This window comes from Stegostoma tigrinum, chromosome 3 (genome assembly GCF_030684315.1).
Source record: "Stegostoma tigrinum isolate sSteTig4 chromosome 3, sSteTig4.hap1, whole genome shotgun sequence".
Lineage (NCBI taxonomy): Eukaryota > Metazoa > Chordata > Chondrichthyes > Orectolobiformes > Stegostomatidae > Stegostoma > Stegostoma tigrinum.
The window spans coordinates 100,966,242-100,978,715 of NC_081356.1; the positions used below are offsets into that span (position 1 = coordinate 100,966,242).

The following is a 12,474-nucleotide window of genomic DNA, read 5'->3' on the forward strand; positions in this document are numbered from 1 at the left end:
AAAAATTATATCAGGGGATTTCAACTGCACAACATGAATTGAGATAACATAAAAGGTTGACTTGGGAAATAATTCTTGAAATACATTTGAGAGATTATTTAACATCAACACGTAGACGAGCTTGTAAGGGACAGTGCAATGCTGGACCTATTTCTGGGACACCAAGCCAGTGTTCAGTGTGACAGTGGCTAAGTGCTTTAGCGATAGTGACCATGACAACAGACTTTTCAACATATGTTACGGAAAAGGAGAACGTCCGTCTGTTAAAAAAACCAAGTGTCTTTGGTTTGGGAAAAGGCATATTTTATTTAAACAAGGCAGGATCTGGGTAAAATATTTTGGGAAGTTACTTGAGGGCGAATCTGCAGCAGAATAGTCGGATACGTCCACGAAAGGAACTGGGAGAGTAAAGGCCAGTTATATTCCATTTTGGGTGAAATTTATAATCGACAAGCCTGGAAAGCCCTGGATCTTGAGGAATGTTCAGGACATGTTTACGACAAGTGCAAAGGAAGCAAATGAATGGATGACCAGTGGCGTATAAAAACGAAGTGTGAAGAAACACCCAGGGCAGAAATGGCTAGCATGAGGGGTCATAGTTTTAAGCTGGTTGGTGGAAAGTATAGAGGGGATGTCAGAGGCAGGTTCTTTACGCAGAGAGTTGTGAGAGCATGGAATGCGTTGCCAGCAGCAGTTGTGGAAGCAAGGTCATTGGGGTCATTTAAGAGACTGCTGGACATGTATATGGTCACAGAAATTTGAGGGTGCATACATGAGGATCAATGGTCGGCACAACATTGTGGGCTGAAGGGCCTGTTCTGTGCTGTACTGTTCTATGTTCTATGTTCTATAACTCACGTAATCTACACATCACTGAACACCACGGACAATTCAGCATGGCCAATCCACCTAGCCTGCAAATCTTTGGACTGTGAGAGGAAACCGGAGCACCCAGAGGAAACCCACACAGACACGGGGAGAATGTGCAAACTCCAGTTATTGTATGTTTAAAGTGGGAGCTGGGTAAAATGACTTGTGGGGCTTAATGTTTGACATTTAATGAATATATTAGACATTAATTGCAATTGTAAATGTATGGAGTAGCATACCATATTGAATGATTTGGTGTACATTTTATGCAATGTCAACTTTGAACAATGTGAGATGTACATCTATGAAAATGATGAATAAAGTATATCCCTTCCAGCCCCTCAAGACCACTGCAGCTGCCACTCCTAACAAGGCAAGTGATTACAGTTGGTCTCAGAGTGAGCAGTGAGCTGTCTCTAAAGCTCTCCATGATTATAAGAGCAAAAGAACTAGGAGCAGGAGTGGGCAGCTCAGCTTCTTGAGCCTGCTTCACTATTTAGTATGATGATAGCTGATCTCATTTCAACTTCAACTCCACTTTCCTGCCCACTCGACATAACTCTTTGAATCTTTAATCCATTACTAATTAAAAATCTATCTCCTATTTACACTTATTCAGCATCCTGGCATCCACTGCTCTCTGGTGTGGTAAATTCCATCAATTCACAATCCTTTGAGAGATTCCTCCTTGTTTCAATTTTAAATCTGACAGCCCCTCAGTCTAAAACTAAAATCTCTTATTCTTGCCCGAAAGAGGGTAATATCCATTCTGCATCTAATTTGTCAATCATTTTTTAGTATCTTATTAGATATCTCTATTAGATCTCCTCTCATCCTTCTAAATTCTGGCAAGCACAGGCCTAAACTGCTCAGTTTATCTTCTCAGTTACTCTCTTTCGGTGAGATTAGCAGTTGCACTGCTAGTTTTGTACCCTTAGACAGCTGTTAACTAATTTCAAAACCAGTTACCATCTACTCCACTGTGGAATTGCTGTTTAGTCTAAGGTTTAGAAAGTGGTCCTGGTATTTAGTTGCTCAATTGGAGTTGCTTTTAAAACCTTAGTTCTCGCCCTTGATCCTTAGACATCTTATCAAATTTAAAGATCTTAGCAGAGTTTGTTTTGTATTAAGGGAACCTTTAAAGTGTGATGCTGAACTTTGGCACTTGAATTAGGAGAAGCATGACAGCTCTGAAGTTTCCATCACTGAAAGGACACTCTCCAGGCATGGTAATAGAGGGATCATGAAAAAGGGTGGAATTAGACTCTATGCTTATTATTCTTCACAGTGCATCCAGTCAGTATTCGGTAAATTAAAATACAATTTAAATAAGGGACAAAGGTAGTAAGGTAGATTACACTCTCACCAATGTACAAAGCCCAGGATGCTAATATCAAACTGAAAAGATTAATTCAACTACTTGGAAATCCACAATAAATGTTTCAATTGCAGCTATTTCATTACAATACTTTGCCTCATTGGGAACAAATGTAACACTTATCTGTATTTACACTGTAAAGACCATACACTCTGCTCTGTGCAACAGAAAAAAGAAAACCAAACATACATGAGTAAAGCGTAGATAAACTGTTGAAAGCCAAGGATATTTGCCCACTTGATTCTGCATTTTATTCACCTTCAATATATTTAGTTTCTGCGTTACTTTTTATCTTTCATTTCCCCTTTCCCCAACTGATGTTGTTTGTTCCTTAGCTTAGATCAAAGTGTTAAAAATGTATTGATCTGTATGTGATAACTGGCAAAGTAAAGATCTTCAGAATTCAAAACCCTCCCACAGAGATCAATTCAAACCTTCTGCCTGTGTGTGTGTTTCAAACAGGGAAAAAAAAGATTTTGCTTTGAGAGAATGGATTTAACAGTATAACCAAGTTAAAAGGATGTTATTAACTCAGTGGGGGAATAGATTCTTAAAATAGACTGAAACAGCAACAGCACCAAGCTTTGCCCAGACTGGAGACATTTCTATTGACTATTTGCACGCGTCTTTCTGGCTGTTCAACTGAGATATAACCCATGAAAATGGCGGGGAATTGATTGGGGAAAGTAATTTCCTGGAAAGATATTTGCATCTCATTCCACGCAAGACAAGCCTGTCAGAATATGAGGGAAATACCTGATGTGGTTAGCCAGCTGTTGTACGAAATTGTATGATCTCACACCCAGAGGTTCAAAGCCACAATCATGTCAACAGAATAGCAGTAACTACTCTCAACCCAACGTTGCAGTGCTCCTTCTACTCTGTGAGAGCGTTGGCTTAAGATGGAGACCAAGGGCAGATTTGGAGCTTCAACCATGTTGCAAAATTCAAATTTACTTTTTTTATGCAGACAGTAGAAATAGGTGCTGGGAAAATACAAATGGTAGTCCAGCTTCAGTGAAAGAAACGTGCAGCACATTCTTGTGTTCATCAAAGATAAACATGCAAAGGGGTGCTGTGGTGGACCAAGTTGATGAGTGAGGGAGGTCCATTTGTGAAAATAATTATTGATCACTATCAGTTTTTTTTTTCTGTAGATGGGTCTAGGTCCGAAACATCAGCTTTCCTGCTCCTCTGACGCTGCTTGGCCTGCTGTATTCATCCAGCTCATCAATTGTTATCACCAGTTATACATCCCTGCTTGAACATAATTGCAGAAATGACATTCATTTTTATTGGAAATGTCTTTTCAGGATTGTCACAGTGCTGATAAGGCTACTATTGTTTGTGATCCCTCAAGTTGTGCCACTGAATGACTGAATAACCCACTTGAGAACACTGAAGACAGTTAAAGAGTCAAGCACACTGGGTCTAGAGCCACATAACAAAACTAGTGTATGTAACTCACCTCCCATCATTTATTGTCCACAAAAGACTGCTTCCACCTCACTCTTGATAGGTTTGTTTGTGTAATATGCATCACTGGCTGCTCCAGCATTTATTACTGGCCCCTAATGGCCTTTGAGAAGGTAGTGGTGAACTGTCTCCTTAAACCACTGCTATCCATGGTTGGGGAAGTTTGGCAGTGGTTGTACCCTACAACGTGTTCCAGGAGTGTGACCCAGCAGTAGTGGACATAGCAGTATAGACCCAAGTCTGGATGGTTAATGGCTTGGAAGGGAACTTGCAAGTGGCAGTGTTCTCATAGAACTGCTGAGTTTGCCCTTCAAGGTTTTCTTTGTCTAAACCTATCAACATGATCTTTTATTCCTTTCTTCCTTGCATGTTTATCTAGTCACCCCTTAAATGCATCTATGTAATTTGCCTCAACTGTTGCTTTTCATTTAATTCTCTCGTGTGGTGTGAGCATTGCTGGCAGTTAGCATTCGTTGCTCATCCATAATTGCTGTTGAATGTGATAAGTTCTTGCTACACTCAGATAAGGAAATTTCTCCAGAGTTCCATTTTTAACTTATTAATGACTGTCTTATTACCATAGCTTCTAATTTTGGGAGCGGGTACCTTTTGGTTGTGCTTGTCTTATGAAACCTTTTCAATATCTTAATGTGAATGATCCACTTCCTTTCCATAACTGTTACCCTGAGCAACTCATGTGTTACACTCTCTGCGGTGTCTGTAGGATTCCTCTGTGTGCTGCTGGTGCTGAGTAGCACAGTGAACAAAGTAAATGCTGCGGATATCTTTCCCTTTTTAGATACTTTCTAATCAACATGTTGAGAAGCAACTCTGGGCCAAGTGCAACTTGAATTCAGGCCCCTGGCTCAGAGGTGGGGACACTGCCACTGAACCACAAGACCTTCAGCTTTCCCCTTTTAAAGGATTTCCCCATTCAAAGAGAAGCTGCACGAATTAATTGCAGGCTGATGGATCAAAAAAGAAAATGGGATCAGAAAAGATGTTGCATCAAGTCAGAGAAAGGACTCCCAGCTTCAGTGACGTCACCTTGGAAGCACATGAAAGCAGTAAGACAATTGCAGACCAAGAGAAGTGTCACATTTCCACTGATCCACAGATAGCCTTCACGGCACACTTTCAGAAGAGTATGGGAGCAGGCAAACAAGAGCATTCACCCAGATTGGCACACTGACAGCGTGGATTAGTGCAGAAAAATGTTCCAGGACCTCACTTGGCTGGTTAAACTCAGTGACTACATGCAAGTCACATCTCTGGCCCACTACAGCACCTGCCTCTCACACTGTTCACTGCACCACATCTTCACCATTCACCCAGCAGCATACTCAGACAGTCAGGAGTCATTCTTAAGTTCTTAGACCACACCAGATAGACACACACACACACACACACACACATACACACACACACTTTCCAATTGTGCTAACTGTGCACACAATTTTACTTAAGGTCTGTAAACCTATAGTTATGCAGCAAAGAATAGCACATCACCCAGCCACATTGACTCACAGTCATTGACATTCAGACCTCTCTGTTACAGTTGAGGATGGAACACAAAAGGCAAGAAAGCCAGAGGACCTGCAGGTAACCAACATGCATCCATCTGCTCAGCGCCCCAGAGAAGATGACCCATAGATAATGAGCTACAGAACAAGTGTCTCCCAGTGCTGCCAGGGTCTTCAAAGATGAAGGTAAGATGCTCCCTTGAGCATCTCTTCTACTCAGCCTTCGTCCTGAAATATGCTGTGAAACTGCAGATGGTGGTACTGGGACTTTCTTTTCCACCATCTACTTAACTAACCAACACTTACTGCTTTTGAGATTTTAGATAGTTAGGAACTGTTTGCTCAATCTCCAAAGCAATGAGGAAGTGGGAGAGTAACTATATGGAGGACAAGAAGGGATACCATCACCTGACCTTGCACTTGAAGCTACCAGCTCAGCTACTAACACTGCAGGGATGTCAGTGCTCATGACAATGAATGTCGAGATACTTGGTGCATCACCAGATAGCCTCCCGTTACTAACTAGAAGCATTAAGGAGTCCAGCTGTACTGAGGCACAGGACAAGTTTCCAGAGCTTAGAGCCCAGTCTTTTCACTCTGCAAGAAGTGGGCACGTCTGTGGAAACATTATTTGACCAAGATAATAAAATGTGAGGCTGGATGAACACAGCAGGCCAAGCAGCATCTCAGGAGCACAAAAGCTGACGTTTCGGGCCTAGACCCTTCATCAGAGAGGGGGATGGGGAGAGGGAACTGGAATAAATAGGGAGAGAGGGGGAGGCAGACCGAAGATGGAGAGTAAAGAAGATAGGTGGAGAGAGTATAGGTGGGGAGGTAGGGAGGGGATAGGTCAATCCAGGGAAGATGGACAGGTCAAGGAGGTGGGATGAGGTTAGTAGGTAGCTGGGGGTGCGGCTTGGGGTGGGAGGAAGGGATGGGTGAGAGGAAGAACCGGTTAGGGAGGCAGAGACAGGTTGGACTGGTTTTGGGATGCAGTGGGTGGGGGGGAAGAGCTGGGCTGGTTGTGTGGTGCAGTGGGGGGAGGGGACGAACTGGGCTGGTTTAGGGATGCAGTAGGGGAAGGGGAGATTTTTAAACTGGTGAAGTCCACATTGATACCATATGGCTGCAGGGTTCCCAGGTGGAATATGAGTTGCTGTTCCTGCAACCTTCGGGTGGCATCATTGTGGCAGTGCAGGAGGCCCATGATGGACATGTCATCTAGAGAAAGGGAGGGGGAGTGGAAATGGTTTGCGACTGGGAGGTCCAGTTGTTTGTTGCGAACTGAGCGGAGGTGTTCTGCAAAGCGGTCCCCAGCTCAGGCAACCAGCTTGTAACTGATGTCCATTTCAAGCCCACCGACTCTCACAGCTACCTAGAATACACCTCCTCCCACCCACCCTCCTGCAAAAATTCCATCCCCTATTCCCAATTCCTCCGCCTCCGCCGCATCTGCTCCCACGATAAGACATTCCACTCCCGCACATCCCAGATGTCCAAGTTCTTTAAGGACCGCAACTTTCCCCCCACAGTGATCGAGAACGCCCTTGACCGCGTCTCCCGTATTTCCCGCAACACATCCCTCACACCCCGCCCCCGCCACAACCCCCCTAAGAGGATCCCCCTCGTTCTCACACACCACCCTACCAACCTCCGGATACAACGCATCATCCTCCGACACTTCTGCCATTTACAATCCGACCCCACCACCCAAGACATTTTTCCATCCCCTCCCCTGTCTGCTTTCCGGAGAGACCACTCTCTCCGTGACTCCCTTGTTCGCTCCACACTGCCCTCCAACCCCACCACACCCGGCACCTTCCCCTGCAACCGCAGGAAATGCTACACTTGTCCCCACACCTCCTCCCTCACCCCTATCCCAGGCCCAAGATGACATTCCACATTAAGCAGAGGTTCACCTGCACATCTGCCAATGTGGTATACTGCATCCACTGTACCCGGTGCGGCTTCCTCTATATTGGGGAAACCAAGCGGAGGCTTGGGGACCGCTTTGCAGAACACCTCCGCTCAGCTCGCAACAAACAACTGCACCTCCCAGTCGCAAACCATTTCCACTCCCCCTCCCATTCTCTAGATGACATGTCCATCATGGGCCTCCTGCACTGCCACAATGATGCCACCCGAAGGTTGCAGGAACAGCAACTCATATTCCGCCTGGGAACCCTGCAGCCATATGGTATCAATGTGGACTTCACCAGTTTCGAAATCTCCCCTTCCCCTACTGCATCCCTAAACCAGCCCAGTTCGTCCCCTCCCCCCACTGCACCACACAACCAGCCCAGCTCTTCCCCCCCCCCACCCACTGCATCCCAAAACCAGTCCAACCTGTCTCTGCCTCCCTAACCGGTTCTTCCTCTCACCCATCCCTTCCTCCCACCCCAAGCCGCACCCCCAGCTACCTACTAACCTCATCCCACCTCCTTGACCTGTCCGTCTTCCCTGGACTGACCTATCCCCTCCCTACCTCCCCACCTATACTCTCTCCACCTATCTTCTTTACTCTCCATCTTCGGTCCGCCTCCCCCTCTCTCCCTATTTATTCCAGCTCCCTCTCCCCATCCCCCTCTCTGATGAAGGGTCTAGGCCCGAAACGTCAGCTTTTGTGCTCCTGAGATGCTGCTTGGCCTGCTGTGTTCATCCAGCCTCACATTTTATTATCTTGGAATTCTCCAGCATCTGCAGTTCCCATTATCTCTGATACTACATTATTTGACCAACCCACAATGAAACATCTTCTGACTGGTGTCTCAGCTTCCACAGCTCAGGACAGGGGCCTCCTGATGATTCACAAATGCAGTGGCAGTTCAGACCAAGGTCTTAAGATCCCTGGTTCCTGCCAGCTGCCATTGTGTGTATGGCTCTCAATGCTCAACAAAGCATGTGGGCTTTCAGTACATTCTTGAAATATGTGCTCCAGAAGATTACTACAACAGCTGAAGCCTGGAAGTTTGGCACTACGCAACATGATCCTTCTATCCTCTCTCAGGATAACAACATTTATGCTCCCATCACTCCCACACCACAAGGACCCTTGTTGTTGTCGCCCAGACTACTGAGCCAGGACAATCTGATAGTGGATGAACAGTGATAAACTCCTGTTGGATAACAATGTTCATTTTAACTAAAGTGAGGCCTCACAATGCTGTAATATTGACAGCATCTAGTTGCTTATGTTAGATAAAGTCTGCTACCTTCTACTTCTGCCTTCTCTTACTCCTGAGGTGGCTTATGGATTCCAGGAGATAGTGTCTGGGCCATAATTGCAAGGTTGTAGAGGATGCTGCACATAACCACAAATACGGAGACCCAATTGAATGAATACCATGGAGCTTCTCTCCCCCAACCCCATCCCACTGCTACCACACGCAGTGAAACCATTGTTTTAGGAGGCTGATGGCTCACCTCATGGTATTATGAAGGGTTCCATGTCTTTCACTGAAAACTATCTGAGCTAATATCGCAATGAGAGAAAGAGGATTGTCAGTTCAGTCCTGAAACAGGTGCCCTTATTGCCCAGCTGCCACCTTTGGAGGTCTTAAGATGGAAGCTTGTGGTGACTGGTGCAAGATAAATTCACTATGGCTGCAGTCAGAAAAGCAGGCATAGACTGAGATGGTTTTTTTGACATTGACTGAGCGGTGGTCTTTGAGGTTCTTATATCTTTCCCTGTTGATGTTGGGTCTCCACACAGTTAATAAACCTCTCTTATCTAACTGCTGGCTCCTACAGCACACATTTACTGCATTTTACTGAGGATTTCAGTCCTCTACCCTCACCACACACTCTATAGTCACCAGTTCTCTCGCTCACACACATTGTAATCAGCCCTGTTCTCCCTCTCACACACTTCAATTCGGCCCACTCTCCATGCACGTATTATAACAGCTTCTCTCTTGGCTCGCTCACATGCATATTGTAATCAGTGCAAACATGTTTCCACTACAATGGGGTGTAATAAATTCAGCTCAATTAACTAGTCTTTCTCTCACATCTCACTGCATCCACCAAACCCCATCAAACTGTCCACACTGGCAGACTTGCTGCCAAAGCCATTTTTCTGTAGAATTTAAAGACGTCATAGAGAGAGTGGGGCTTTATTCTGAAAAGCCCTCTCTATTACCTGCTGTTTCCTTCTTGAAGTGGAGAGTGAGCCCATTCTTTGGTCATTAATGGGTCACTCTGGGGAAACAGTCATAGTTCTGAATCAATCCCCACCTCGAGCTGAGGTAAATCTGTGACTTGCCTTGTCTCTCGTGCTTCCCTGTAATAACATCACAGCTGTAGGTCAATAGCCTTTGAATAACCGACAAGAAGCCTGGACAAGAAAATCCTGTTATTTGCTAATCAGTAATTAATCATTATTATTAATATCTATAAAACTATATACTTTTGAAGAGATTGACACAGTGGCTCAGTGGTTAGCACTGCTGCCTCGCAGCACTAGGGACCCAGGTTCAATTCAAGCCTTGGGCGACTGGTTGTGTGGTGTTTGCATATTGTCCCCATGTCTGTGTAGGTTTTTGCTGGGTGCCCCAGTTTCCTCCCACTGTCCAAAGCTGTGCAGGGGTTACATGGATTAGCCATGGGCATTACAGGGATAGGGTAGGGAGATGCACATAGGTGGGATGTTCTTCAGAGAGTCAGTGTGGATTTGTTGGGAAAATGGCCTATTTCCACACTGTAGGGATTCTGTAAAACTGACATTCTCCAATTTGGCACAAAGTAAGTTTTCTTTTCAAACAGTGATAATGGGAACTGCACATGCTGGAGAATCCAAGCTTTTCAAACATGCAGGTTTGACACGTGTAACCTGGAAAATGAATTATATGTTATAAATTTTAATAGTTCTTTATTTGTTTGTCACACATAATCTAAGTTGTTGAAATACATTTACTTTATCATTTCAGCCTGGCTGAGTGTCAAATTTCAAGAACGCCTAGACAGTCAGAGATCCTTGGGAGATGGACACCGCCATGGAAGTACGAACAGATGGTAACTCTCTGTTGAAAGCGGTCTACCTGAGTAGACTGCGCCTCACCAGGTTACTGCTTGAAGGCGGGGCTTACATCAATGAAAGCAATGAACAAGGTGAAACCCCTCTAATGATTGCTTGCAAGACAAAACATGTGGACCAACAAAGCATCAGCAAAGTGAAAATGGTAAAATATCTCTTGGAAAACCAGGCAGATCCTAATATTCAGGACAAATCAGGAAAGACTGCTTTAATGCACGCATGCATAGAGCAGGCTGGTGCAGAGGTCATAGCTTTGCTACTCGAAAATGGTGCTGACCCGAGTTTGGAAGATCACTCAGGTGGTTCTGCTTTGATTTATTCAGTAAATTCTGAAGACACGGAAGCCCTCAAGGTACTGCTGGATGCCTGTAAAGCAAAAGGAAAAGAAGTAATTATCATCACAATGGACAAGTCACCCTCAGGCAGGCAGATGACTAAGCAGTATCTAAATGTACCCCCTTCTCCGGATATTGAAGATCGACATTCACCAATCCCTTGCACCTCACCCTCCGATATTGAGCTGAAAACATCACCACCTCCCCTAACAAACAATATATTTAAAGATAAGCAGGTTTTTAACTTCAGAGATCCAGTTCACCTCTTCAGTGACAAAGATTCCTCTGAGTTAACTTCTCCAAATAGGAAGTCTAGCCAGCCACGACATGATGACAAGTTTCCCCAGTTGCAAAGGTTGAACTCTGAACCCTGGTTGGCTCTGCCTCCTTCACTCTCATCTCAGCACAAAACATCTTCATTTCATGAAGAAGTCCAAAACCTGACCACAGAAGAAAACCTCTCCCTGAAAATCAATGGCTTAACTCTACCCAAGCGATTCTTTACCAGGCATCAGAGTATTGATGTCAAAGAGACTGCAGCCCTGTTAAGAACCTTAGACCAAGCATCAGCTTTAACTGCTCCAAGGAAATTTTCCTGTGATGAAATACACACTCAACCTCTTCAACCAGGCCTGGGTTGCAATAACACAATTCCTGTGGACCAGGATCCAGATTCAATACAAACAATTTCTGTTTCAAGTTTACAGAGTATTGTCCAGAAAAGAAACTTGGGCCTTGATCACTATAATTCTGACTCACAACTCACAATCTGTTCCAAGCAAACAGTCACAGATGAAAGCAAAATATTGCCAGAGCGGAAGAAAATAGTGTCTTCTCCATTATCAGTGCTAACCAGTTCAAGAGAGTCTCTGGACAATTTGCCAACTGGCTGTCTGAGCACTGCCAGCAAGATACATGCTGGGTTTCTAGAGAGGCGAGGTTCAGGGACCCTGCTCTTAAACCAGATTTCACAAACAAGACTAGGCTACCTCCCACCTTTAAACGTAAATCCCCATCGACCAGTTCCTGATATGGCACCCAACAACCAAGGAACTGCATCATTTTCCAATGCCACAAAGCCTCAAATACCGTTGGCTCCAAACACTCAAAACCGAACAGATGTCAAAACTAAAAAGATGTTGTTCAGGAGACATTCCGTCCAAGTGGAGCAAATGAAACAGCTGGCAAACTTTGAGGATATTTTTGGACAGTGAAGGCTTTTGTACCAGAATAGCTAGTAGATGACCAAGGGACGCACTCAGATTTTGGAAAGAAATATGTTAGTCTTCGCAGGTTTTGTTGAACTAATATCTAAAATTTGTTAATATCTAAAATTTGTTGATATTGTGAAATAACAGTTGCTCAAATTTCAGAATCCCCTTCCCCTCCCCCATTTCTGAAGAAGAGTGCAGACCCGAAATGTTGACCAACCCCCACCGTAAATCCTGACCAACACTCACCTTTACTGGCTCCATTCCCCACCTCCTTGACCTGTCCGTCTCTTCTCCACCTATCTGCTCCTTTATCCATCTTCCATCCACATTCCCTCTCTCTCTGTTTCTTTCAGAATCCCATTCCCTGCCCCCTTTTCTGAAGAAGGATCCAGACCCAAAACATTGATGCTGCTTGGCCTGCTGTGTTCATCCAGCTGTACACCTTGTTATCTCAGTAACTCAAATGATGCTCATTTCCAGGCACTCAGTGTCATCAAACACCACTTTCCAGAAGTAGAGCGCACCAAAATTAGTTAAACAATTAATTCAATCTCAACAATAAATCATAAAACTACAGTTTGAAAGAATGATGCAAATACGTAAAATCACTAGGAGGAACAGCAAATGGGAATCAGATGAGAGA

The 12,474-nt window shown here is 44.6% G+C and overlaps 2 protein-coding genes across 6 annotated transcripts in view; one reads left to right on the top strand and one right to left on the bottom strand.

Moving 5' to 3' along the window:
- The window catches only part of ankrd34bb (ankyrin repeat domain 34Bb), a 21,600-nt gene extending 9,672 nt beyond the window's left edge, over window positions 1-11,928 (top strand). The window contains exon 2 of the mRNA XM_048526804.1: window positions 10,176-11,928. Within this exon, the coding sequence (XP_048382761.1) occupies window positions 10,230-11,831 (1,602 nt within the window). The 5' untranslated portion in view covers window positions 10,176-10,229 and the 3' untranslated portion in view covers window positions 11,832-11,928. The remainder of the gene's footprint in view (window positions 1-10,175) is intronic.
- Window positions 10,122-12,474, bottom strand: part of fam151b (family with sequence similarity 151 member B) — a 76,526-nt gene continuing 74,173 nt past the window's right edge. For all 5 annotated transcript variants that reach the window (XR_009445592.1, XR_009445591.1, XR_007247138.2 and 2 more), the window contains one exon: window positions 10,122-10,648. Coding sequence is in view for 2 of the 5 variants with exons in the window: in XM_048526808.2 (XP_048382765.1) it covers window positions 10,602-10,648 (47 nt within the window). In the remaining 3 variants the exon portion in view is untranslated. The remainder of the gene's footprint in view (window positions 10,649-12,474) is intronic.